The sequence below is a fragment of the Oreochromis aureus genome, linkage group 23 (assembly GCF_013358895.1).
Source record: "Oreochromis aureus strain Israel breed Guangdong linkage group 23, ZZ_aureus, whole genome shotgun sequence".
NCBI classification, from domain to species: domain Eukaryota; kingdom Metazoa; phylum Chordata; class Actinopteri; order Cichliformes; family Cichlidae; genus Oreochromis; species Oreochromis aureus.
The window spans coordinates 14981976-15008870 of record NC_052963.1 but is presented as its reverse complement, the minus strand read 5'-3'; the positions used below and the strand labels follow the sequence as shown (position 1 = coordinate 15008870).

The following is a 26895-nucleotide window of genomic DNA, read 5'->3' as shown; positions in this document are numbered from 1 at the left end:
ACACCCACTGGAAACAAGTCTGACTTAATGTTGGCAATGTGGACCAAGCTCTTGCAATGGTTGTAGTGAGATGAGCCAGACACCGCACCTCAAAGCGAACCTCATCCTCCCCGGATGCTCACCTACTGCCTCAGTGACCTTACCCCCAGTAATGGGTGTGTCAGTGGTAATAGTTTTCCTTCCACTGCCTGACTACATCCTCTGTTCAAGTCAGCATCACCCCACCCCCAAGGTGCAGAACATGGTCCAGTGTCCCCAGCCCCGGCCCATCCTCTGAAAGTTGTTGAAGTTCTGCTGGAGATGGGAATTGAAGGTCTCAGAGACCAGGGCCTTTGCCAGTGGTTGAGAGCACACAAGGTCTGTCCACCATGCTCTCCCCCACCACCTGATCAAACTCATTACCATGTGATCAGATCAGATCAGACAGCTCAGCTCCTCTCTTCACCCAAGTATCCAGAACATGCAGCTGTGACCTTAGTGTTCAGGTGCCACATGCACTTATGGATATTTGAATGTGGTGTTCGTTGTTGACAAACTGTTATGTGCACAGAAACCCTTTCTAATGACACGCTGTCATGATTGGTGCAGTTTTCATACAACACTGTGATGTTGTTGAGATTCTCACCATTGTGTATCTAAAGGTTGCTGAGGAGCAAATTTCTTCAGCTTCCTTAGGAAGAAGAGCCTTTTTTAATCTTCCTGATGATCTGTAGTGTTGTGAGTCCAGGTGAGATCCTCACTGATGTGAGTGCTGAGGAGTTTGAAGGTCCTCAACCTCTCCACCTGAATCCCTGTGATGTATAATGGGGCGTGCCAGTCTTGCCTCTTCCTTGGGTTGATAATCATCTCCTTAGTCTTCTCAGCCTTTAAGGAGAGATGATTTTATTTGCACCAGGACACCAGCAGGGCCACCTCTACCCTGTAAGCTGCCAACAATAAGCCAGATGACGGTTGTGTAGTCAGTTAACTTGATGGAGGTGTTTCTTTGGGCAAAGACGCAGTCATAGGTCAAGAGGGTGTACACGTACGGGAGTGGACTGAACACACAGCCTTGTGGATCCTTGTTCTCACTGTCTTTGTGCCTGATGTCCTGGTACCAGCTATGACTGCGTAAAGTCTATCTATAAGGAAGTTCAGGACCTAGCAGCAGACAGATGGTGGTAGTCCAAGGCTGAAGAGCTTAATTTCCCTAGGGAAATTATGTCGAACAAAAACTCTCTCTATCCACATGATTGAGGGACCGATTATAAAACAGATGAAAGAACAAGTAAGAAAAAAAGCTAAACTAACGAGAAAAAGCAGGAGCGTGCTGGTTGGCACATGCACACCGGAAGTGAATTGAAGTGAGCATGACAGGGCCATAGTCATTCAAACAGATTATGCTATTTTTTCTAGAGAGGGGCACTGTGGTGGTGGGGTTTAAGCATGCAGGCACAAAATGACTAAGAAACCTATTACAGACATTGCCAGGGTAGCTGCTTTTGGAGGTGAATTCTTCTCATGACCTTGGATGCCTCAGTCAAAGTCAGTGTGTGAAGAGCTTCATGCTGCCTCGGCTAGTAGAATATCTCTACGTTGTTTAGGTTATCGAAGCGAGCAAGCGAAGCATTCAGCTCATCGAGAAGAGCATTGCGGTTGGCTGTGACCCTGTTGTTCCACTGCTGGAAATCAGTAACGTGTTGCACATGCACTGAGAATCAGATGTTGTAGTATCTTTCCAGCTTCAATGTGCCTTACCTCTCGCCTTCCCTGATATATAGGTCTACATAGGTCATATTTGGCCTTTTTCTAGCTTTCTGCATCACCAGAGAAAAATGCAGTGGAGTGTGCATGCAGCGCAAAGGAAAAAGCATTATGTTTTGAAAGTAGGCCATGCTGTTGCTCAAAAAATCACACAAATACAAAGTCGCACAAAGTGGGGCCTAATTTTCCATTCACTTTTGAAGTCAGTGTGTGAACAAAGTCACTTCCGTCAAGTGATGCGTGTTTTGATGTCATGAGACAGTTTTATTTTCTAAATGCATTTCCTTTTTAAACAGGCTTTGAGGTTCAGTTAGCCACAGAAAACAAATTACTGAGGGGGCAAGTCTTCCTCCTTCAATATAATCTATCTTACACTGACACCAGCTACAGTTACTTCCTGACCAATATGACTGTACAGAAACTTTGCTTTGTCCTGCTTCTGCCTATACTTGTGTGTTCCAGCCATGAAGGTAAATACTTTTTTAATAATCATGTCTTCAGTTATTTTCTATCTTTCTTTGTAATTACATAAAAAGTCATGTGCTGTCACAAACAATTATATTTTAACAATTATAGCAATGATTAACTCTGTATTGACTGTAAATGGCTGATTGCAGAGATGCTTGTGAAGAAGGCTGGGAAGGAACAAGATGTTACTCCAATATGCAGCAACGAAACGCTGAACGTTATCATGCTGATAGTGTGTAAGATCAGCACACAGAGGAGCAGAGGAGCAGGGTGCAGTCTGCTGTATCGACATGGACACAACTTTGAGCATGAATGTGACTCCAGGTTCACACTGATGAAAGAAAACGGGACTGTATTTCTCCACCTGACAAATTTAACACGAGAAGATAGTGGGAACTACACCTGTGAGTGTGTACACACTGGAGGAACATATAAGCTCCATCTCAATGTTGCTGTGGAAGGTAAGAATGTTTTATGTGATTTCCCACTTCGTTAATGTTGTATTTAATCAGTTTACTTTTAGATATCTTTTCTTTCATACTTCGTTTAACTGCATTATTAAGAATTTTCATTTACAGCTTTGGTACTCAAACATAAGAAAGTGACCCGATTACAGTTTTTGATTTCATTTGTGTAGCTTGTTTCAGTCTGTCTGGGGATGCTTTTTATATTTATTGCTGTGATTACAGATGTCCTGATGATGCCAGTAATACAATATCACATTGTTATCAAAACGCTTCTTTATATTCAATCTCAGTACCAATCTCAGAGGAGGAAGAGAACATCAATTCAACAGACATGTCTATTTCACTTTATTTGATCACTGCAGCAGGAGTCGTCATTGTAACTGGGGTTAACCTGGCATTTATCTACTGGTTGAGAAGTCGTGGGTGAGAAACTTTCATTCTTGTAATAGTTTAAAGAATTTTTAAATTTTTCTATAGTGTCAGTATGCACATCACAAATTGCTGGCAGATGAAGTGAAAAATAAATGAAATTAATAAAAGTTTGTGTCAGATATATTCACTCTGTAACTCTCTCAGATGGTTTTCTAGCATTTCTCTCTGTGCATATGTGACTGCATGTTTCATTAACACTGACATCCTTTCTTATCCAAAGTTGCCGTTCACAGTCAGAAACAGTTGAAATATCTGTCCGTAAAACTTCATCTTCTGTGGTGAGTAACTGATTCTTAAGCTATACCTGTACAGTCAAAGTAGTGAGAAGTTTAATGTTTGTCGTTTTAGTTACAAAGACATACAACTGAAGCTCTAAACACAAATATCTACAGTGCACTCTGTGCACACAGTTGGAAAGCTGAGGTTTCAAAAAGCACTTTTACCCACCAGTTTTTATTTAATTCAGAAATCTGAGGAACATGGTTTTTAACCAGATAGTTACTCTGGACAGCATTACCTTGGCCTCCAGAATCACTGAGAGGAATATCGGACCAGGAGATGTCCTTTAATGTGCAGAAGAGTGTTTTCTTTTTCAGTAAACTCTTTTCACTCTGTGTTTTTATACAACTAAATTTAATCATTAGTAATAATTAATCTCTCCCATATTTAGGGCCCGAGCACAAAAGTGCGAAGGCCCTATTGTATCTGCTCTGTTTCTTATTATTATTATTATTATTATTATTATTATTATTATTATTATTATTATTATTATTATTATTATTTCGGCAAATGAATCGGCCTTTTGAGGGCCTAAACATGCTCGAAAACTCATGAAATTTTGCAGACGCGTCAGGTCTGGTGAAAATTTACGTATTTTAATGTCCGTAGACATGTCCAGGGAAAATTGGCTCAGTAGCGCCACCTAGAAAATGAGAAACGCGAGCCCCGAGATGGGTATGACCTACATGTATAAAACTCGGAACACATATCTAACGTTCGGAGACGCACAAAAAAAAAGTCTATTATGGCCATGTCCTAAACCCAACAGGAAGTCCGCCATTTGGAAGTGAAGGTGACATTTTGGCTCTAATTTTGCCATTTCCATGCCTCGAACTTTTGCGAACTCCTCATTGGAATTTCATCGTACAAGCTTCATATTTGGTCAGTGTCAACTACACACCTGGGCCATGTTAAATTGCGGAGCTTTTGAGTTTTCGGGTTACTGTGAGGCCGTGGCGCCACGGCGAATTTCGATGACTCGCCATGAAAATCTTATTGCCTCTCGTTCTGTCATACATTGTCCGACCTTGACCAAAGTGGACACATATGATAAGGCTCCACCCCTGAACATATTTCAACTGCCATATTTGACATCAGGGACAGCGCCACCTAGTGGGAACAGGAAATGTCATGTTTTACACTTTGGGGTACAGTATTGTAATGGGTGACATCTGCAGCCTCAAATTTCTCCAGGAAAGCCTTAAGGAGTTGGTCTTGGGTTACAGAGAAAACTGTGAGTTTTCGCTGAAGGGTGTGACCCCAGCAGCATGGCGAACATTGAGGTCTCGCCATGAAGAAACAAATTAGTGTAACTCAATGAAATCCAATGTGATCAGTACCAGATTTTACAGGGATGATGTCAGACCCGCCCTGAACAGATTGATATGCCCATTGTCAGGAATACGTAGAGCGCCACCTAGTGGCACCAGGAAATGTCATGTCTTTCATTTTGTTGTACTGATTTTCACAGGTTCATCGTGGCCACCTCAAAAGCGGTGAATATCACCATCAGTCCCTCTTGATGCTTCAGTGAGAAAATTGTGACTATAAACTGAACGGCGCACCCTGGTGGCAACGCAGTTCACCATGAAAGATGAAGTGGCTTTTGAGGGGCTTGAAAAGTTTAAAAGTCTTGAAATTTGGCGCACCCTCTAATGTGATGAGGGATTTCTTTTATATGTTGATTTTCCTTGAACAGCGCAAAATGGCTCCACAGCGCCCCCTACAAAATTTCAAAACAACAGCCCCTGCTCTGTGTTTTATGTATGAGTTTGAAACCTGGCAAGCTTATTGGAGATATCAAGATGTACAAAAAGTCTCTTGGAGCAATATCCCAAATCCAACAGGAAGTCAGCCATTTTAAAATTAATGTGTAAATTTGGCGACATTTTCCCCTCTTTTCAGGCCTCATACTTTGACGAACTCCTCCAAGGGATTTCATTAGATTTACGCGATCTCCTGTGTGTGGAATCTAAAGACCTTTGTGATGTTAAATTGCGAAGCTTTTACGTTCAGGGAAACGGGGTGGTCATGGCGGCACGTGGAGTTTCAATCACTCGCCAAAAGCAGTAACCTGCTGTCGCTCAAAACACAATGTCCAATCTCTCCCAAAGGTTGCAGGCGTGATGAGACTCGAGCTCGAAATGTTTGTTATGCCATTTGTCAGTAATGGTTAGAGCGCCACCTAGTGGGACGACTATAATAATGGATGAATGAGATGAAATTTTAGCTGGTGGTTAAATGCATGAATTCCATCAATGTGACATCAGATCGGAAGCGCTGGTTTTAGGTGTTGGGCTTGGCTCGACGTGCCGGGGGTGCGAGGGCCCTCATATCGCTGCTTGCAGCTTTAATTTGCCTTTTGTCCTTTCTCTCTGTCACCATGTGCTTGCTTATAGGAGGTCGTCTGGTTTTGCTTTTAATATTGCAGGGCCTTAGACTGTTTTACAATATAAACACATTGAGACAACTGTTGTGAACTGATGCTCAATAAATTAATTTAACTTCATTATCATGCAGTATAATTTTCATATTATTTTCTTACAGTATGACAATGACCTGGGGGACCAGTACAGAAGCATTCGGCAGCCAGGAAATGATCTCTATCAAAATATCACCTCAGTCCGCTATCAGCGTAACATCAGGACACATGCAGCAAGACGTGCTGAAAATGCCTGCAAGGATAATCTGGAAATGGATCAGGTGTCTAATGACTACGAAAACATTTGAACTAGAACTCAAGTTAACTTCTAGTTTCTTTCAGTCATCCAGTTGAAGTTCACAGGGCTGCTCGAGCCTGTCCCAGCTGTGTAAAGCCAAAAGCCGAGGTACACCTTGGATACACTCTGTCACAGCGCGAGCAGACAAGAGACAAACCTTCATGCTCACACCCATGGCCAATTTAGAAGTGCACTTAACCTAAACCATGCATGTCTTTGGCCCGTGGGACAAAACTGGAGTACCTGACAAGAATCAACAGAGGCATTAACTCAATACTAACAAGTTTGTGTCCAGCTTGGGAGGTATGTGCCAACAAACAGAGCCAGCAGAGAAGTGTTTTCAGTGATTGCAGATGTTCTCCCGTGCAGGTTTCCAAAATCCCACTGCACAGTGCATGATGTGGATGAAGCTGTCAGATGCTGATCGGTTGACCAGCAACAGCAAAACGGGTGAAAAAAACATCACAGATCAAAAAAGATGCATGAGAGTCACAGACAGCAGCTGCAGTGGACATTTTTCATTGGTTTTAAACCTCAGTTTCACTTCAGTGCTTTGTATGTTATAACTTCACTCTCCTCCACGGCTGGCTGATGGACCAACAACAGTAGCCCACAGACCGTTTGTGCCGTATATTTATAACACTGCCCCCATCTGACAACAGACGCTCTCTGCAGGTAGACGGGTGGTTTGAAGCTGACCACAGACTGCCCAGAGACTGCCACTGCACTACCACTGAACCATAATTTCCCCATTACGATATTAAGTTACAACAATACCGTGTGACAGTCAGTTCTCTTATTAAGAGACATTAATACCAATAAGCTGCTAAGATGATGTTGTATTTTTTTACATGTCTGTTTTAGCACTTTAACATTTGCATCTATCTAACTTGCTAACCATGCAAGACTATTGCAAGCATTGCTCTGTAATAGTGCGACTTCTGTATCTGCATGATGTTTGACCTGGCAGTATTTTTTAGCCACCTATGTATATTCTTTTAAACCTTTTTATTGTTTTTAAATTATAGTTACAGACCAAATGTTAAACTATATAGTTGAGTATATAGTTAAAGTGTTTCTCTAGATACACAAAAAGGTTTTACATTAAAAGGTCATCTGTCTGCATATAAAACAGAAGCTTTCATGCAGATGCACTTCCTGTTTAGAGACTTTGAGGTTTAGGTAGTGATGGGGGTGATTTACTGAGGGTGCAAGTTTTCCTCCTGTCAACACACTCTACTCTACAATGTCACATGCCACTCCTGTCCAGTCTTGAAAGCAATACATATATGTATAGTATAAAATGGTGAAATGCTGATTTCCATGTTTCAATTGAATCACTTGATTGTAATCAATTGATTGCAGAGACTCTTGTGAAGACCTTATAGAATCAGAAGTCACTTGAACATGCACTAATAAAAGCTGCAGTTGTAATAGGAGATAAAGTGGTGTGCATAATGTGTGCTTGGATAAGATGTCAGTAATGCATTCGCATTAAAATCACAGGGTTTCTTTCTTTTTCTTATTTTTCTTACATATCATGTTGTCAATGGAAAATTGTACTTAGTAGTCAGTATAAGCTTTTAATGATATAAGTCTACATATGATAGAATACTGTATGTTGACCTCTGATGACTTAGACTGTTGTTCACTACAAGACTGTTTTATAAATTCTTTCTCACAGCGATAATAGCTGAACAAGCAGGAAGAGGAGAGCTGGACACTTTTATCTGCGCTCTCTAACAAGAAGAGGGGCCGCGTCCTTCTGAATCTCACAACACACACACATACACCTGAACCACTCTTATCTTCACTCCCTATGCACTAACATTCCTCTGCCTATGAATAGACGTATTCACTGTTGTATTGCTTTGTATATAAATAAAGACCAGAGCGGTAACAGAGCGCGCATCACAGGGCCCCCACTCTGGTGTGAGCGTTCTGTGACCGCCCTTGTATACAAGTGAAAACCACAGCGTCTGTGTGTTTCTACCCTTAGACTCTTAGCTGAAGAAGTGTCTTTAGAATAAATCTCTTGACACATGTAAAAACAAAAACAAAAAAACCCGCCCAAAACACTCCTGCAACATTTTTTCTCTGCCACAGTTTTAGGAGAGGAAGAGTCCAGCATTTCAACACTTATGCAAATTTTAGTTTATTTGATAGGTGCAGCAGTAGTAATTATTTAAATTAGAGTTTTTAGCAGTGTTGTTGTATTTACAGCAAAGTGTAAAAAAAAGAAAAGAAAGTTAACTGATGAAACTAGACCCTTAAAAGAGGTCACATAAACACCACTAGTCAAGTCATAATGGCAACTTACAAATACATAACCACTCAACACAACCCACACAGTGATCTAATGTACAAATACAAAGGAGACTTAAACTGGCTGAATCAATGACTGTAAAAAAAAACATGGAGGAAGGCTTCCTGTGGTGTCTGGCTGCACTATAGGTCATAAACCTGCCTCCTCCATTACAGCAGATAGGACAGGGGTCAAATGAAAAGCAAAATGTTTACCTCAGATGAAATATTTCCTAAGCTATATTAATAAATATTAAGTCAATTGGACTGAACAGGCCAGTTAAACACACGAGGGGACAGAAATTAAAAAAAAATTATCTAAAAACAAAGAATGAAAACCAACTGTTAATTTAATACTTACTTTGAATTAAAAGTAATCAAACACAAAACTGACCAAATATCTAACTCAGAAATAAAAAAAACCAAACAAACCCCAAATAATATATTTAAGATGAATGGTTTAGATCCCCCCCACCCCATGAGAAATGACATAAACAAAACTTCCTGTAGCATTTTCATTTGACCGAATTTCTCAGAGGAACCCACCCGAGGGATTAATAAAGTTTTATCTTATCTTATTTTCTCTCCAGTTACCCTCAGCAGTCCAACAGACCCCCAGCACCGGTAAAACATTAACCAGAAATTGTTTATGGAACACGTGTCATTATTTATGTTTGTGGAAATGTGCATTAAAATTAAAATAAAGATGCTGGTGTCTGATGTTACTGACTTCACAATTGTGTGGCTTCTGGTGTGGCCTTCACAATTCAATGCATTTTCAATTCAATTCAATTTTATTTGCACAGCGACAAATCACAACAATATTAAGTGCCTCCAGGCACTTTATATTGTAAGGTAGACCCTACAATAATACATACAGAGAAAAAGCCCAACAATCATATGACCCCCTATGAGCAAGCAGTCTGGAGACAGTGGGAAGGAAAAACTCCCTTTTAACAGGAAGAAACCTCCAGCAGAACCAGGCTCAGGGAGGGGCGGGGCCATCTGCAGATATCCGCTGAGATGAGAGAAGGAAAACAGGATAAAAGACACGCAGTGAAAAAGAGACAGAGATTAATAACAGGTATGATTCAATGCAGAGGTCTATTAACACATAGTGAGTGAGAAAGGTGACTGAAGAAGAAATACGCATTGCATCATGGGAATCCCTCAGCCACATACACCTATTGCACTACACTACAAATGCAAGCATGTCAGTTTTATTCATTTTATGCAAATCTTCGTACAAATTTTAAAGGTAATTCAGGCAAAACTTTGTAAGTATATGAGTGATTGGATGAAGCGGTTTGATGCCTTAACACGCTATTTTAGTTTAAAATACTTATAATGTTATGATAAATGCTAGTTTTGTTGTTACTTTTACAATATCATCCATCCTTCAGTTTAAGCGAACATGACAGTTAGCAGTGTAATAATTCCTCCGTGATAAAGAAAAATTAGCTTGTTTTCTTTTTGTGTGGGAGCTGGCTCGGTGTTTCACTTTTGCAGCCTTTTAATATGAAAGTAGAAGCAGTCCTGTAAGTACACTTCCTTTTTACATTATTTCACACTTACCCTGTGAAAGGGCAACAGTCTGACGTTTACTTAGCCAGGAAAGCTTCAGTTAGTTTCTTTCCGCACATCTTCCTCTTCACTTTCGGCGACTCTGTGGCTTATAGACATGTTGACAAGCATGGACGTAGAGAAACTTTGCTTGATTTTGCTGTTACCACTAGCCGTGTCCCATGATGCTGAAGGTAATACAAAGAAACTATTTTCATTATGCATTATTACTATTTTTTAAATTTATAACCTACTTGCTTTTAATTTAAATTAAACACATTATTATTGGATTTAAAAGATGGTTTAACATTCACAAAATATAGAAACCAAAGTCCTCTCTGACACAGATTGAATTTTGTATTGATACTGTATTTTGCTGTCACTGTTTACAGAGACTGTTGTGAAGACAGTTAGGAGAGAACACGATGTCACTCGGATTTGCAACAAGGAAAGACAAACTACTATTGTTTTGATTATCTGTAAGATCAACACACAGAGGGACACAGGAGGAGAGTGTCATCTGCTCTATCGACATGGAGAGAACTTTACTCAGGAATGTGACCCCAGGTTCTCAATAATAAAAAAAAATCAGACTGCCTTTCTCGAGCTGACCAGTTTAACACCAGATGATAGTGGAAACTACACCTGTGAGTGTACAAATACTGAAGGGACATATATTGTCCATATCAGTGTCACTGTGGAAGGTAAATGCATTTTGGTTCCTTTATTTGACACAGTTATTCAGCACTGTGTTAGCATTGCATTGACCTGTTTATGTCGTTTTATTCATGTAATTTGTTCATTTCTTTTCTTCTTATTTTCACCTACAGCAGCTTAAATACACTCACTAATTTATTAGGTACATCTTTGTAGAACCGAGTTGGACCACCTTTGGCTCTCAAACATGTCTTCATTTTTTGTGGCACAGCTCTGACACGGCGCTAAAAACATTCCTCAAAGATTCTCAAGACATATTGAAATTACATCATCACACAGTTGCTGCAGATTTGTCAGCTGGTCTTACTTGATGCAAACCTTCCGTTCCACCACATCCCAAAGTGCTCTACTGGAATGAGATCTGGTGACTGCGCAGGCCGTTTGAGTGCAGCTAAGTTCAAGAAACCAGTTAGACATGATTTGAGCTTCATGACATGGTGTGTTATCCTGCTGGAAGCAGCCATCAGATGATGGGTATTTTTTGAACATAAAGGCATGGATGTGGTCAGCAACAACCTTCAGGCAGGCTGTGGTGTTTAAATGATGCTCAGTGGTTACTACGGGTCTCAAAGTGTGCAAAGAGAATCCCCCACAGAGCATTACACCACCAGCAGTCTGAACTGCTAAAAATCAATTCATCGGGCAAGGCATTGTGGTTTTAATCTTCTGTTGTCCAGACTTGCAAACTGTAGCCTCAGCTTGTTGTTAGAGGGCAGCAGTGATATCCAATGTGGTCCGCTCTGCCTCAAGGTTTGATGTGTAAAAAGCATTTTTACCCAGAGAATCACATTCACTGGATATTTTCTATTTTTCAGACCATTCTCTGTGAACTCTAGAGATGATTGTGTGGGAAAATCCCAGCAGATCAGCAGTTTGTGAAGCACTCAGACCAGTAACATGTTGCTCTGTTTGAACTTCAGTCTTGACCATGACTGTTCAAATGCATTGATTTGCTGCCATGTGATTGACAAATGAAATGAACACTGAAATATTTTTGTTACACCCTGAACAGGTGTACCTTATAAAGTGGCCAGTGAATGTATATAAGCAGTTGTAACAATTTCAGTTTATAGAAATATTCAGAAAAGACTACAAAAGAAGAAAAGAAGAAGAAGAAAAGAAAAGAGAAGAGTACAGTGACAATATTTAAAGCTCTGTGGTTATAAAACTGGGATTTCATTACTTCACTCAGAGTTTCAGTAGATGTAAACTGTGTTTGATTTGTGTTTTGATTTTCAGGAAATGAAAGTAAATGATTCTGCTGACAAATACATCTTTTCAATGATTTAGATACAAACGAAGCCCAGACCTCAGAAGAAAAATCTTTTTCCATTTATCTGCCCGGTGTTGTGATCATCCTTATAACTGGAGTTATTGTGGGATTTATCTACTGGAGGAAAAGTAATGGGTGAGACTATCTTTGCTGTAGTAATTCAAAGATGATATAGATATAGAGAAAGTTAAAAGAAAAATCACATTTCAATAAATTTGAATTCGGTGTATGTTTAACATCATGTCAAGAATGAACATTTTGTATCCTTCCAAAAGTAATTATCATTATTAAGAGAGAAGATAATATAAATGTAGATGTTCTTACTTGACTTTTCTCTGTGTGAATGTAAATACATGTTACACTAAAGCTGACATCCTTTCTTATCAAAGTGGCTGCTTAAGGTCAGGAACATCTGGAGCATCTGTACCTGAAAATCCCAACAGTTTGGTGAGCGATTTATTGCTACAATCTACGGCAGCTAGTTAAAAGTTTGCTATTAAACATAAAAAATGTACATTTATGTTTTAGGACGTTAACTACTTATACAGATAATTACAGATTAGTGTTATAATGCTATTAGTGCCCACTTCAGTGTCCTTTGATTTGCATTTTGATAAGAAGCTGTTACAGAAATGAGCAGAAATATTGAATAACCAATGCAACAGATGAAGAGATTTAAAGATCAATAAAATGTGTGGGGAGACCGGGTTGAACTTGTTTAATACCTGAAATATTTCACTGTTTTAAAGGATGACGATGAGCCAGATCAGCCCTACACAAACCTTCAGCAGCCATCGAATGACTCCTACCAGACTATCATCTCAGTGAACCATCAACATGACAACAAGACACGCTCAGCAAGAAGCACAGGAACTGTCGGAGTGGATAATAAAGCTCTATGAAACATTTTAAAGTATATAAAACTTTAGGTGACATAGTTTCATAATATAATAATATATAATATTGCAGATAAATCTTTTTGTGTGATCACTATTATATGGGTCACCTTTCACACGATATTTGTTTCCCAGTAACGGAGACCATTCAGTCATAATACTCCAACTCAGGCTCTCAGATTTAATACAATACGAACACAATAAACTGTGGCAAACATGACTCTTTGTGTCAGACCAGTTTTGTTTTTATTAACACACATCTCATCATAATTTTAACACAATGTCCATCCAGATACACAGAGAGATCAGTCTGGCTCTATGTGCCATGGCTTAAACAGTGTTGGTGGTTTACCTTCTACTGTCCTTCCACTTTCATGCACTTCTATTTTAGACATAGTAAAAGTTTGAGTTTGGACACAAGGGGTGAAATAAGGAGGAGTGCAAGTCTTCCTGCTTTCAATATAGTCTACCTCACACTGTCAGCCACAGTTACTTCCTCACCAGTATGACTGCACGGAAACTCTGCTTTCTCCTGCTTCTGCATCTACTTGTGGGTTTTAGCAGTGAAGGTAATTATATATATATATATATATATATATTTTAAAATACTGTCATGTCAGGTGTTTAAGATGAAAGCTTTAGTTAGGTTAGTGAAATAATATATGTGATTCATTTTCACACAACAACAAATATATAGAAACTATAATCCAGATTTTGTTTCATTTTAACTGTAACAATTTATAGAGACTCTTGTGAAGACAATTGGAAAGAAACCTGATTCCACTCAAATATGCAGCAAGACAACACTGAATATTACTGTGATGATAGTGTGTGAGATCAGCACAGAGAGGAGCCGAGGAGAACAGTGCCGTCTGCTCTATCGTTACGATGAAGGCTTTATTCATGGGTGTGACTCCAGGTTCACACTGATCAAAGAAAATGAGACTGTGTTTCTCCACCTGGTCAACTTAACATCTGAAGACAGTGGGAACTACACCTGTGAGTGTGTATTTCGTGGTGGGTTGTATGTTCTCCATCTCAGCGTGACTGTGAGAGGTAAAAACATTTTCTATTTACACCCACACCGCACAGATTCAAAGTGGATGTTTGGACCTGTGTTAACACTTTCTTTCCTGTCACACATGTTTTGAGGTGTTCATTCTCCCCTGCAGCAGCTTTATGAAAGGTTTCAGTCAGGAGATGAGCATCTGGAATGTTTTTAAGCTGTTCTTCTGGCTAATTTTTTAAAATTTTCATTGTAAAAGTGTGCTCCAGTCACAACTTTGGTGTTATTTCATCAGTGAAATGTTTGAGTGATGTAATTGTAACTCTAATGTAATGAAAAGAGAAACATGTTTTCCACTTTTTATATAACATGTTTTCAAAGGATGATTTTTTGTGTGGCAATATTCAACAGAGGATGGACATTTTTCTGGCATGAAGTTCATGGCTACAGTTACCATCATTTCTGCTGCTGCTTCACTCATCAGTGTGGCTGTGATAACCTGCGGTTACAGCCTGAGGAGAAATCCTCACAGGTGAAAACTCTTACCGACTCATTTAAACTTGTGAAATGACACTTTGCAATCACTTCACAAGCATATTACTGCATACAGCAGCCACTGTGGTGTCCAAAGTATCTGATAGTTTCTTTTAAAACCACACATTTGTTGTAGACATAGCTAGCCTTGTTTGTGAGGTATTTTGTGTCCACCCCATGACCTCTGATATTTTTATCCTAACAGAGAAAACGGATCAGGGCTATCTAACTTGACAGGATCTGAAACTCACCAGCTGTTTGTGAGCTTTCCTTCTGTTTTACACTTCTCAAATTGTGCCAAGGCTGCAGTGCATTATGTCTGCTTTTTAAGCTACACTTTAATTCACTGTAAATGACAGTGTAAATTGTTGTTTAGGACAAAGAGGACCGCTACATGAGCCTTCATCGGCAAAACATTGATGTCTACCAAACTATCTCCTCCGGTCGCCTTCATCATGATGCTGAGGCCACTCCGTGTCACAGTCATGTACAATAATAATCAGAGATGGAGGGATTTTTTACCCTGACTACATAATTTATAAAACTATGATGCTAGACTTACTATTTATAAAAGACACTGACATTTTAACTTGCCAGCATCTTGTGTACTGTACTGTTAGTTTGTTTGCTTTGCACTGAAAAAAGAGAAAAATATTAACATCCAAAAAAACTTGTAATTATGTTGTGAATGAATTGCCTTAATTCATGGCTTTTAACTCTTTCATTTCTGGTTTTTATCTGATTTTAATGTGGAAAATCCTACCACTTGGCTCTGTGGCCTCTGCGACCATTACGGTTTTTATACTGGTCCACTTGATAGTCATATTTTATTAGAATTTGATTAGGATTTTACTTTATTTTGAGCCATTAGAATGAAGTATGTCTATTTTGCTGTTGCCATGTTTGAAGTGGCCGCCTGTGAGGTTTGGGGCAGGGATGTGGATATGATGTGAAATTAATTTTAGGCCACAGAACTATTAACAAATAATTATCCAACAACGGGACATCACCAAAAGAGTACATTTGTACCCTTTGAACATTTACATGTTCTCCCTGTGTTTGTGTGGATTGTCTGCAGCTACTCTGGCTTCCTTGCACAGTCAAAAGATATTTACTTAGTGGGGTTAGGTTAATTTGTGATTCTATGGATGGATAGTATGAATATCCATCTGCCATCCTCATCTTCTGGGAGAAATCCGAACTTTATTAATTCTTTGCTGTGACTATTTTTATGTGGAGTGGAATTTAAACTGCCATAGAATATGCTTGTGGCGGATTTGACATGAGAAAAGGGTATTGTCAAAGTGTTCTTTAGCATGCATCAAGACAGTTTCTCAGATACAGAAGTGACTTTAGCAGAGCCAGTTAAAGCCTACTGTGCTTGAGTGGGCAGCTCAAGTTTCCACATGGGAGCTTTAGTGAGACGAAGACAGGAAGTTAAAGCTGCTGACTAATAATCTGCAGGTTCCTGATTTGAGTCACTGTTAGGAGGATGGTGTCTCTGAGATAACTGCTTTTGTGCATGGATAAATAAACAGGGAAATAAATGAATAGAAAAAAGCATCTGAGCAGATGTGCACCGATGGTGTGCATCCTGCTCGGCGTGTCAGCTGGTAAACCAGCCCGCCGTTCTTAAAGTGCCTTTGCCCCCCTTACCATTTATGGAGGTCCCATTTTAGCACATTGGCATGGACCTATTCGGGCCATTTCACCAGAGGGTACATGGATATTGCTTTGTATTCGTTCTGGTGGATTATACAACACAATAACATGATGCAGTGCTGCTGTGCACCATTTCTGCAAAGACTGTGGTGCAAGCAAGGAAGATAAGATGAGATAACTCTTGCACAGTCATACCTAGTACAATAATACAACAAATTTGGAAACTGTCCCACGATAACACAATCATTTAGATAAAATATTGGATATTGTTTACATGTAACTGCACAAATAGAATTTAGAAATGTTAATTATTGACGAGAGTGAACAACCACTTATAATGTAATCTACAGCTGTGGCCAAACAGCTAGATAGAGAATGAGAAGTGTTGTGTTTTTTTCACAAAGTTTGCTGTTTCAGTGAGAGTCATATATCATATCATTTCAAACAGGGGCGATCCAGTAATGTTGCACAAATGAGTAAGACTAACTATAGACTTTAGCCAAAGTTATTAAGTTAGCTAAAGAGTTGGGATTGTGTGTAAGACATAAATAAGACTAAAATACAATATTTGGGACATTCTTTTCCAACATTTCCTTACTGTAGGGGTCTCTGCAAGCATACGGGGCTCTGAGAGGGTACAAGATGACAACTGTGGAATTCTACTGGAAACAGTCGATCATATGTGTCAAAGCTAAATCCAGGGCCAACTGAGCTAAATTTGTGTTTTTAGCTAACAGCTACAACAAGCATAAAAGTTACTCTTGGGCTATTATTTGTTAACATGATGCTTGTTCTTATACAGGTAATACATTTATTACCAACCTGAAAGTTTACCCGCCGGCCATTTGACATGATGAATGACCTCTGAATACTTAATCTGTGCCCCGCTCCAGCTCAAGATGCTGCAGGTCCGCTCAGTAAAACTCTGGGTCCGCAGGTTCAACCAGTGTTGCCAGCTTTGCAACTTTGTTGCTATATTTAGTGAGTTTTCAGACGCCCTTAGCGACTTTTTTCTAAAAAGCGACTAGCGACAAGTCTTATATTACAAATCACTCTCAACAACCAGCGGGTGCTGCCGTGGGGCACCTCGCCCGTGCCAAAATGCTCACAGGCGGCAGGTAGTCCTCATGGAGCAGTCGCCCCTAGCTAATGTCAGAGCAGGAGATATTCACCCTTACGCCTACAAACTGCAAATGAATCGCACATGTGCGAATCCACTGACCCCCCCCCCCCGCCTCCTACTTTGACGCAGTGTGGGAGCAGCGGTACATTTTTCTTTGTCTCAAATAAATCAATGCACTAAAATTAATCAACTAAAACTTGAAAATCGGATGTCAGAGCCTTAACTCAATCTTGTACATCCGATTTTGACTGAAGCTGTCTGGTGAGGCGGTCCCAAGCCCAGATAAAGGAGGAGGGTTGGAATTGTGACATTAAAAAACAATAATTGCTAAAACGAAAAGTTATTTGTAGTTCTAAATATATTCTAAATGCTTTTAGGGCGTTTTTTTTACTCACTTTACGTCTCTTCCACAGTGTTATTTCTCTCTCCTACAGCATCTGTTACAACTACATAGGCATGAATAATTATGCAAATTAGGCGATGACGTCACCTAGCGACTTCTAGCGACTTTTAGGACAGCCGATAGCGATTTTCCTTACTGAGGAGTTGGCAACACTGGGTACAACGTAGCTCTATTAATTGGCGCTCGATTACTCTGCGGCTTTCTCGAAGGACCCAGATGTATGACCCCCACGCCGCTGGCACGGCGGGCAGCCTTAACCCAATTTCCCTCGGGATGAATAAAGTATGATCAATCAATCAATCAAAAACTGAATTTAAGAACTGAAATTGAATTATAGAACTGACATTGAATAGTGAGAAGTGATACTGAAAGTATTCATGACCTAAATTTAAAGAAGGATGGAATACAATTTCAAATTACATTAATTCATTTCCAAAATATAAAATTCAATTTCAATTTAGTAACGATTATTCAAGTTGCGCAATTCAGATTCAATCTGAGCAATTCAAATTCAAATTTAACTTATTCAAATTCAGTTTCTGATGGCACAAAGTTCTGCCCATAGATGTCGCTCACATATGCAGCAAGGCAACACTGAATATTACAATCTGTGAGCTCAGCACACACGGGGGGGCAGAGGAGAAGAGTGTGTCGGCTGCTGTATCATTATGATTCATGGGTGGGACTCCAGGTTCCCACTGATGAAGAATATCAGACTGTGTTTATCTACCTAAACAATTTAACAACAGATAACAGTGGGAACTACACCCGTGAAATTTACATTCTCCACTTCAGTGTCACAGTGGTGAACAGGATAAAATGTCTTTTTTTCTATTATTGACGTTTGTGTTTCTCTTACATGGTTTATTTGTGCGTTCAGTTAAGAATGAGGAGGCGACTGAAAAGTTCTTCCCAACTAGCATTTCAGATTGTGCTTCAGTTAACTTTCTCATTTGTCTCCTCCTGACCAGGCTGACATAAAACCTCTCTTTGATCCTCAGCACTTTTGAGAAACACCAGGCCTTTACATCACTGTTTCAATACAAGATTCTGGTGAAGGAAGATGCACGCATTCATCAATAGAGATATCGGATAGCAAAGTGGTTGGTGCCAGGAGAAACGAAACCGATGCTACACTGCATCAGAGTGGCAGGACTGACTCTTAACCCTAAGAAGTATTCCATAGCCCAGAGAGAAGTGGATAGTAATGGGCCTAACTTTCTTCTTCTGAAAACTTTATTTGAGCAAAGCCACTTGCATAAAGTGCTGTGTTTTTGAAAGTTTATGAAAGCAAATATTTTACCATCATCAAGCTCTTAATTTTAAACATGAGTTTGTGTTTCTAAACAAAACACTAAACAGTTAAAAACTGAAACATCCAAACATATGAGAATTTGAGATGTATGTCAGGGGCTGGGTCTGTGACACAGCATTTTGAGTTCATTTTGTATTTTGTATTTCTTATATTATATTGAGAATATGTTAAGTTCTGGTGTTGGTATTGTCAGTTGGGATTGTGTTGAGTTTTATTCTAGTTTAGGTTTTCATCTATGTCCCCTTATGCGTGTCTGTTCTCGTCTTCTGTTGTCATGTCTACTTCTCTCCATGTTTTATTTTGAAAGCCTTGTTTCTACGTTCATTGTGCTTAGTGTTACTTTTCCCTGTAGTGTCATGATGCTGATTTGTGTCAGCTGTTTCCCCATGTGTTTCCACTTTCCCTGATCATCTCCTGTGTGTATTTAGTCTGTGTGTTTTCATTCAGTCTTTGTCAGGTCGTCTGTGTTACCTCTGTCACGTCAAGACTCGTGTATTTCATGATTTTGCGCAGGTCATGTTCATGTCTCTTGCTCTAGTTTTTGCACGTTCCTGGGCAGCAACATGTTCATGTCTGTTTTTCATAGTTACCACAGTCCTGTCACTGTTTTCATAGTTATTTAGTTTTCACAGTTTAGCTTTCAGTTTAGTTGTCACTCCTGTTTCACCTTTGCTTGTGGACTCACACAAAATATCAGTTGCCCTGGCAGCCATGGAGGCGGTCCTCGAGATGAAACCGCAGCTGCTTCTGGAGAAAAAGCCCAAGCTCTGTATCACTTCCACCTCTTCTTAAAGTCAATAAAGAGTTCTTTTTACTGATGGCATGAAGTTGGCTTTAATGTGAGATGTAAAATCTTGGTGTTGATATTGTTACAGCTTCACCTTGATCACAAACTACGCCACCGTCGAACTAAAACACAACATAAAATTCAATGAAATAGTAAGAAGCGTGAAATAATAATAATGGATTGCATTTATATAGCGCTTTTCTAGAAACTCAAAGCGTTTTACAATTCCACTATTCATTCAAACACTGGTGGAGGCAAGCTACAGTTGTAGCCACAGCTGCCCTGGGGTAGACTGACAGAAGCAAGGCTGCCTACTGGCTACTGGCCAAAACCAGTAGGCGGTAGGGTGAAGTGTCTTGCCCAAGGACACAACGACCAGGACAGACAGAGCTGGGGATCGAACCGGCAACTGTAAATATCAACACTTCACCGAGCTCTTTTGATTCCTCAGAGGCATGCGAAGGGAGACAAAACACTGCTCAGTAGACCATTTAACACTTTATTACTTCTAGAAGGGAGATGCGTCCTACATGACACGTAGCCATGGATCTCAAAATGGTGGTGTACCCCTAACAGTTTTATTACAGAAGCTCTCTCATTCTAGTCTAAACAACAGTGTCTCAGTAACTTTCCACTAGAGATGGTCCCCTCTTATCTACATTTTCCCAGGCAAGCGTGAGAGTCTACTGCTTTCTACTTCCCAAGGAAACATGGTCTAATGCTTTTATTTTACAGGGCTGTGTCTGCTTAATACTACACTATATAACTTTATAACACTTATTATTAATAAACAGCATAGCATTTGTGGAATTACAGGGATTATTTTACATAACCATCATCTTATCATTGCATTAATTATCATTTCATCAAAGTGTTTATTGAAGCTGCTGGCATTATGGTATAATTTATATTATAGGGGTTATCATAATCAAATATTAACATGTTTATTACAGGTGCAGTTATAACTACTTTAAAATGATTGAGTTAAATATATATGTATCATAACTCATAGGCTGAGTATATGGGTACAGTAAAATAGTAGCTGAGCAAAGGCCTGAATGTATTCAGCTTCTTGTGGTATTTGAGTTTGCTTAGTTACAGGTGACAGAAGGATGTCCAGTCCATGGTGACCTCAAAAGCCTTAGGTCATCACCATATTCGGAAGAGTATGCCACAAGGAGGAACCTCTATGTTGCATTTAATTCTTAAAATACATGAATGTTCTGTACATGCAAATTATGTGCTTGTAAACGCAAGAAGGGGCGTTACAATACCCTGATGTTATAAAAAGCAATCTAGAGTGTATTTTGGGTAGAGATGTACAACTGTTTTGCAGTTTACACCTCTCCACGCTATGCGTGCATTCATTAAAATCAATTGTTTGATTGACCTCTTCTGGACCATCATTGTTTTACTCTCATCCTCAATTTCGGACCCGTAACATTTGGTGCATTGGCCGAGGGTTGAGGGAGAAAAGGTGGAGGTTGAGACTGAGAGGGTCCAAGGTGCTCAAACAGGCAGACACGAGTCAGTGGTCGAAGTGAGTGGACATAAGCCGGCTTATTCAAAGGTAAGGCACTACCTGTTGAATTATTTCCAAACAGTGCTGAATTGGTTCTGACAAAATTGAAAGTCTACTCACTGAAAATTACTGGTGAAAGTCTGTTTTGATTTTGGTGAAAATCTCATGAGAATTGAAGTTGAAGTAATGATAATGTAAGGTTAAGTGACAGTACTGATTAAAGGAAATGCAGTTGGACTGCTAAGGAAAGAGAATTTAAAGTAGTTGGACTACTGAATTTAGGATATAGGTCATTTGAAATCTGTATATGGTAATACAGTCATAATTGAATATAAAGCTGGGCTTGGACATCAATACAGTCGGTTTTGTGGTTTCATAGGATGTCTTTAAAATACAAGTAAATTTCTGTAGAACGGAACTGTGGGAAGTTCTAAGAAAGTGCATTGTTCGGAGGTGACGCTCCCAATTTCCTGGGGACGCTCAGGATTTTCCGTTGGACGGGATAGTCCGATTGGCAATCGTGGACAACTGAGGACGGTCCAAAATAGCTACTGATTGGATCAGTTGACCGTTTGGAACGGTGTTTGCACTTTGTTTGGGTAATAAAGGTTGGACCTTGGGCGTTGGACGCTTTTAAATTTACTTAGGATATTTAGGGATTAGAGCAGATACAGTTTGGAACTGAGACTGTCATTGATTATCAAAAACTTGGAGTTTGTCCCTTGGAGGGTTAATTCAAATTTTGTCTAAATTATGTAGGTTGTGCAATTTAAGGCCTTGTAAATATTATTTAATTTATCAGACGTCTCTGTGTTATAATTTCTATGTTTGTATATAGGCTCTGTCTGCCACGGGCACTGCAGCAGGCTGGTTATTTTGAGAGTGTGTCTGTGTTTATGTAAATGAGATGCCTGTGACATATTTAGAGTGACATTTCCTGTTTACTAATGAGTGGCTAATGACTGACTGCAGAGCCTGGGTTAAGGGACGACTTATATTGGTGTTTTAAGGGAAGAATTGTTTTATTTCTACTTTGTTGGCATTACGGTTGTTAATTATGATGACTACTTTATGATACATGTAGAATTGGAGTATGGGTTTTGCTTTACACGTCCTTGAACGATTTAATACTTGTTGAGAGTAATAGGACTCATGTTTTATTGACTCTTTGTAATCACACCGTGTTTTTGACCAACATTTTATAACAGTTTGTGTAAATACACATGTTGGATTCAGGGTATTGTGTAATGATTGTGTGACTGATGCTACAAAACTGACCTAAAGAATGGTGATGTGTGTGGAGAAGCGGGGTGTGAGACGATGAGAGGTTTCAGTTTTCTTTTTCTTTTTTTCTTTTGACTTGCTCTTTCTGATTATGGAAGGCATGTCCAAAATACTCGTATGAAAGCGTATTTTGTGTGATTTTAACTGTGTGAATGCTGTCAGTATTTGATTTGAGTGACTGGGTGATTTGTCTGAGTAAGTGAAAAGGGAAGTCTGAGAGAGAAAAGGCAGTGCGTGTGAGACGATTTATGGCGTCTGAAAGAGGTTAGAGCATTTAAAAGGTGTGTATGGAATAAAGGAGTGTGAAATATATTTCTTGTGTGATGAAAAGTAGGATGTGCTAAAGTTTGAAAGTGTTTTTAATTCAAGAAAACAAAAAACAAAGGAGTTAGATTAGTTTGAGGAACAGGAAATATTGCTCTATGTACCGGGGCTGCAGCGACAGGAAATAGTGAACAGGAACTGTGCATGCCCATATATGGGAACTGAGTGTGTACAGAAAGAACACAGAGAGAGAGATTTAACTCTAGGCACATGAAGCAAATGAAGCCTTTAAGAAAAAATGAATATAATACTAATTATATGGTTTAGTGTGTCAATACAGGTGGGCGTCTTTCAACTTTGCAACCTTGAGTTCAGCAGCAGAAAAGTAGATTAAAAGAATTGGGAGAATAAGCCAGTTTTGGCTCGAAATTGTGCGGCTGGATCTCTCACTTTGTCCCTGAAGCGGAGAAGAAGTTCAAAGGACAGTCAATCGCCTGATGAAGACCGATAGAACATCGTGGACTTGAATACAGCAGGCAAACGACAGTGCCACTGATCCATTAACACTGATGACGACTGACGACCAGCAGCAGCATGTAAGAGTAATGTAACATGTACTGTGAAAATACAGGCTGGGCAGTTGAACAGTGGGATAAAGAATTGTGGAAGAGCACTGGACATTGAGTGATATTTTGCCATGCTGGGACTTAATCTGAAAGAAAGACTGTAAAGAAACAGAGAAGAAGACAGCAGCTGAGTTGAGACTGTGTTTGCTGGAGCTTTGAAGCCCGAATAGGACATTGTGCAGAGAGGACCAGTGAGAGATGAAGCTGGACGAGTTTGACTGCGAGAAGATAGGAGATGATTGGATTGAAAATTGAAACCTGAACTCATGAATTGTTTAGGGATGTCCACCATAGCATAACAAAGAGGTAAACATTAGAAAAGGTAAGAATAATGAAAGAAATAATTGTTATTACCTTAATGAATAGAAAACACACATACAAATTGTTACATGTGAGATTATTTTTGAAATGAATCAGAAGTGAGATAGTTTGAATCTAGAGCTCAGTGAAAAGATGCATAAATTAACTATGAATACATGAAAATGCAATGAATACATAAGGATGCAATGAAGAAAACAGCTTACACTGCATTTACATGACCACATAACGCAAGGAAGAACACGCTTACATACATGGCATAATTGGTATTTTTGACTAGAAAAGAGAAATGGGTCGTTTAGGCGTCCGTGATAATAATGAAAATGTCTTAGTTTGTTATTTTCAGGAGTAAAGCAGACCCAGGCCAATTCTCCAGATGCAGGAGTCTGAAGAAATTACAGGTTAACATGAATGGATATGTTAAGGCAAGTTTCTGGTTGAATTGTTTACAGTGTCCAGGAACCTGAGAGCAAGCCCTAACTGCTGGCGGAAGGCCAGGAGGGCTGTGATTTAAGGTGGGAAATTAAAGTTGGGGTTAGTGATTCGGGACGGAGAAAACTGACTCTTTAACTGGAGAATGGGAAAGTGTCTGTGAGACTGTGAAGCCATATATGCAAAATAGCACACACAAACATACGCAATGAAGATCGACTTGCTACTTGTATGAGTGATAGAATGGTGTGAATGTTTAATAAAGTGATTAAAGTGTTTATAAGAGTGACTCAGGAGTGCTCTTGCACTGATTGATCAAAGTAAGTGATTAGTATAGAAAGAAAATGAAAATAATCGAATAATGTGATAAAGTTTAAACATGTATTTATTTTGCCAAGTTAAATTGTTGAGATATGGCTGAGTATGGAAAAAGTTTGAGAGCTCGTGTGAATGTGGACAGAGGAGGTTGCTGTGTGTGTGTGATTGAGGCCTTAAAGGAGGGGTAGATTGTTCAGAGGTGCAAATTTGATTAAGAGGTTTATAAATTAGTGTTGACATATTGTGAGAACGTGCTTATATGTTAAGGTTGAATGTGAGTTTGGTAAAGTGCTTAAAGGGGGATCTCGTGTACAAAACGGTGTAGCTTTTTTACGTTTTGGGTGTGTTCTATGGGTGAAATTTAAGATTGTTGAAGATTTTTGAGGTTGTTGTTTTATTTTTAAAGAGGGAGTGTTAATAAACACGGACATGTTTAAGGGTTTTGTAACAGTGCACTTATAAAGAAAAACCTGTCAGGTGATTTTGTTTTGTACTTTGATGAGCTAATACTCAGCTCTCTTTTTCTCATTTTTGTTGTAAGCAGGCCTGCAAAAGAGTGGATAACAGCGCTGACAAAGTAAAAGGATTGCCACGAGCCAATCCAGTCTAAAAGCAGAAAGAACTATTTTCTTAAAAACAAAGTAAAACAAATAAATGAGTTGATGTTGCTGAGAGTGAAGACTGAATATTTGCGAGATAGTCTCCACTGTCAGCAATACCTGATGGTAATGCGTGTGAGTGAATGTGTGGAATGGACAGGTGAATGGACGGACGAGGCAGACCATAGGTTGGACCGACTGGACACTGACAAAAGACTGGACTAAGGTTGGACACATGACTGATAATTGTTCTGTTTTAACTTTTCTGTTATAACACAGGTTGGATCATAAGTGGATAAACTGAGTATAAAAGGTGATGTTCTGGTTAACACACAGGTTTTTGTTTCTAGGACGTTTCAAGGATGCAGGCTGTGGATGGAGCCAAGAAAAGATTTGACATGATGATTAATTTGATTTCATTCCTTAAATACAGGTTTGAAGGGCCGGAGCATGTATGCCTAATATGATAGGACTAACTTTTTCTTTTAATTTCCTAAGCTCGAGTGAAGGATTTTGAGTTTGTAACACATGAGATGTGTCACAAAAGGGGGTGTTAATATATGCGATTAGCTACATGAAATGTGTTCTTTTAGGGTTACTAGGCAAATGTCTACGTGACCTTTGCCTAATAACCTTTGTGATGATAAACTTGTTTACCGACTTGCTCTCTTGTAGAACAGACAGACTTAGAAAAGGGAACCTCAGCTCTGAGTTCTGAGAATAACTCTGTTAAGTTGACAGGAAACACGTCGAGACAGCAATATAGGGCAAATTTGTTTGAGCTTGTAATTAAATGTGGGACTTGAAAAGAGGAAGTAAATTTGGTACAGGACGTGCTTGAGACGATCAGACGAGAGAAGGAGAAGGTCAGGAATAGTTTAAACTAAGATTGAGAAAGTAAATGGGGTGAAAGGGGTGTAGCTTCAGGGCAGTTCACAGCCTGGCGTAACGCAAGGTGCTGTCACACAGCTTAAGTTATTTGGTTGATTTATTTTATGACAAAATAATAAGGAAATATTAAAAATATACAACACGTTGAGAAGATCTCTTTTGTTATATTTTAGTGTTTAACATGGAAGATGCCTCTCTGGAGCTTCTCTCCTGATGCTACTCCACCAAAAGAAGTTCATTTATAGAGACTATGTCAGCTCCCAAACAGACAACAACAAACCAAGACTAGCAAAAACAATCTGAATATAAATAATAATAAATAAAGAACAATACAGAATCCAAATCTGAACCAAAGAACAAAATAGTGAAATGTGGATTATTGGGTTTTTCTCTGTATATATGAAGTATTTGTAATGTGTATCTGCTAATGAAGGCTTGTGAGGCCAGTTTATACTCACAAACAAGTGCTCAGCCAGACTGAAAAACAGGAAGCTTTAGTGCACAAGGCATATTAATAAATATAGACACAAAAGAGGAACTCCCCATATAAACAACGTTCAAAAATGTGTGAAGTAAAGTACCGAAATAACACTATATAAGTCACAGCTGATGATTCTAATGTTAGAGAGCTCTTGCAATTGGCGTCTGAGCTGTGCAGAGGTCTCTCTTAAGACAGGTACTTATGTAGGTTAGCATGAGGTTGAGTTAATTTTATACGCAATGCATAACTGTGCTTGTTTAGAGTTGATGTTCTATCCAAGAGGGTTTTAAGCTTCACTGGTGAGAGTGTCCAGGTGATACATGTTGAGGGATGATGAGAACATAGCAGGTGAATTGCACGCACGCTTACAAACACACATGATTTATATATAGGCCAGGCCAGAGGCCTGGACTTGATGTAGCTTTCAACTTTACAGCTCCTAACTTGTAGGAATGGCGTGGAGTGTAA

The 26895-nt window shown here is 39.3% G+C and overlaps 3 protein-coding genes across 4 annotated transcripts; all 3 read left to right on the top strand.

The window, feature by feature from the left end:
• Window positions 1–883: 883 nt before the first annotated feature.
• LOC116323120 lies at window positions 884–7740 on the top strand. Of its 2 annotated transcripts, none has more exons than XM_039606383.1 (5): window positions 884–2213; window positions 2361–2672; window positions 3041–3101; window positions 3331–3388; window positions 5937–7740. In XM_039606383.1, the coding sequence occupies exons 1-5, from the start codon at window positions 2150–2152 to the stop codon at window positions 6117–6119; spliced, it is 678 nt and encodes a 225-aa protein (XP_039462317.1). In that variant the 5' UTR covers window positions 884–2149; the 3' UTR covers window positions 6120–7740. The 2 variants fall into 2 exon arrangements, with proteins under 2 accessions (XP_039462317.1, XP_031599240.2); XM_031743380.2 differs by having other exon boundaries at window positions 887–2213; window positions 2969–3101.
• Window positions 7741–10013: 2273 nt separating this feature from the next.
• Window positions 10014–13082, top strand: LOC116323141. The gene is made up of 5 exons (XM_031743399.2): window positions 10014–10170; window positions 10369–10680; window positions 11984–12101; window positions 12356–12413; window positions 12716–13082. Exons 1-5 carry the CDS (start codon window positions 10095–10097, stop codon window positions 12866–12868), a joined length of 717 nt encoding a protein of 238 aa, XP_031599259.2. The 5' UTR covers window positions 10014–10094; the 3' UTR covers window positions 12869–13082.
• Window positions 13083–13298: 216 nt separating this feature from the next.
• On the top strand, window positions 13299–19844 carry LOC120436055. Its single transcript, XM_039606366.1, has 5 exons — window positions 13299–13431; window positions 13607–13918; window positions 14280–14400; window positions 14608–14662; window positions 14779–19844. Exons 1-5 carry the CDS (start codon window positions 13368–13370, stop codon window positions 14896–14898), a joined length of 672 nt encoding a protein of 223 aa, XP_039462300.1. The 5' UTR covers window positions 13299–13367; the 3' UTR covers window positions 14899–19844.
• Window positions 19845–26895: the final 7051 nt, after the last annotated feature.

What these genes read in the sequence shown, in the direction of transcription:
- LOC116323120 (XM_031743380.2), top strand. Translation starts at nt 2,150, where the DNA reads ATGACTGTACAGAAACTTTGCTTTGTCCTGCTTCTGCCTATACTTGTG. An exon ending in TGTGTGTTCCAGCCATGAAG is followed by an intron (nt 2,214 to 2,360) that starts GTAAATACTTTT and finishes GGCTGATTGCAG; the next exon opens with AGATGCTTGTGAAGAAGGCT. An exon ending in TCTCAATGTTGCTGTGGAAG is followed by an intron (nt 2,673 to 2,968) that starts GTAAGAATGTTT and finishes ATTCAATCTCAG; the next exon opens with TACCAATCTCAGAGGAGGAA.
- LOC116323141 (XM_031743399.2), top strand. Translation starts at nt 10,095, where the DNA reads ATGTTGACAAGCATGGACGTAGAGAAACTTTGCTTGATTTTGCTGTTA. An exon ending in TACTGGAGGAAAAGTAATGG is followed by an intron (nt 12,102 to 12,355) that starts GTGAGACTATCT and finishes TTCTTATCAAAG; the next exon opens with TGGCTGCTTAAGGTCAGGAA. An exon ending in CTGAAAATCCCAACAGTTTG is followed by an intron (nt 12,414 to 12,715) that starts GTGAGCGATTTA and finishes ACTGTTTTAAAG; the next exon opens with GATGACGATGAGCCAGATCA.
- LOC120436055 (XM_039606366.1), top strand. Translation starts at nt 13,368, where the DNA reads ATGACTGCACGGAAACTCTGCTTTCTCCTGCTTCTGCATCTACTTGTG. An exon ending in TCTCAGCGTGACTGTGAGAG is followed by an intron (nt 13,919 to 14,279) that starts GTAAAAACATTT and finishes AATATTCAACAG; the next exon opens with AGGATGGACATTTTTCTGGC. An exon ending in CTGAGGAGAAATCCTCACAG is followed by an intron (nt 14,401 to 14,607) that starts GTGAAAACTCTT and finishes TTATCCTAACAG; the next exon opens with AGAAAACGGATCAGGGCTAT.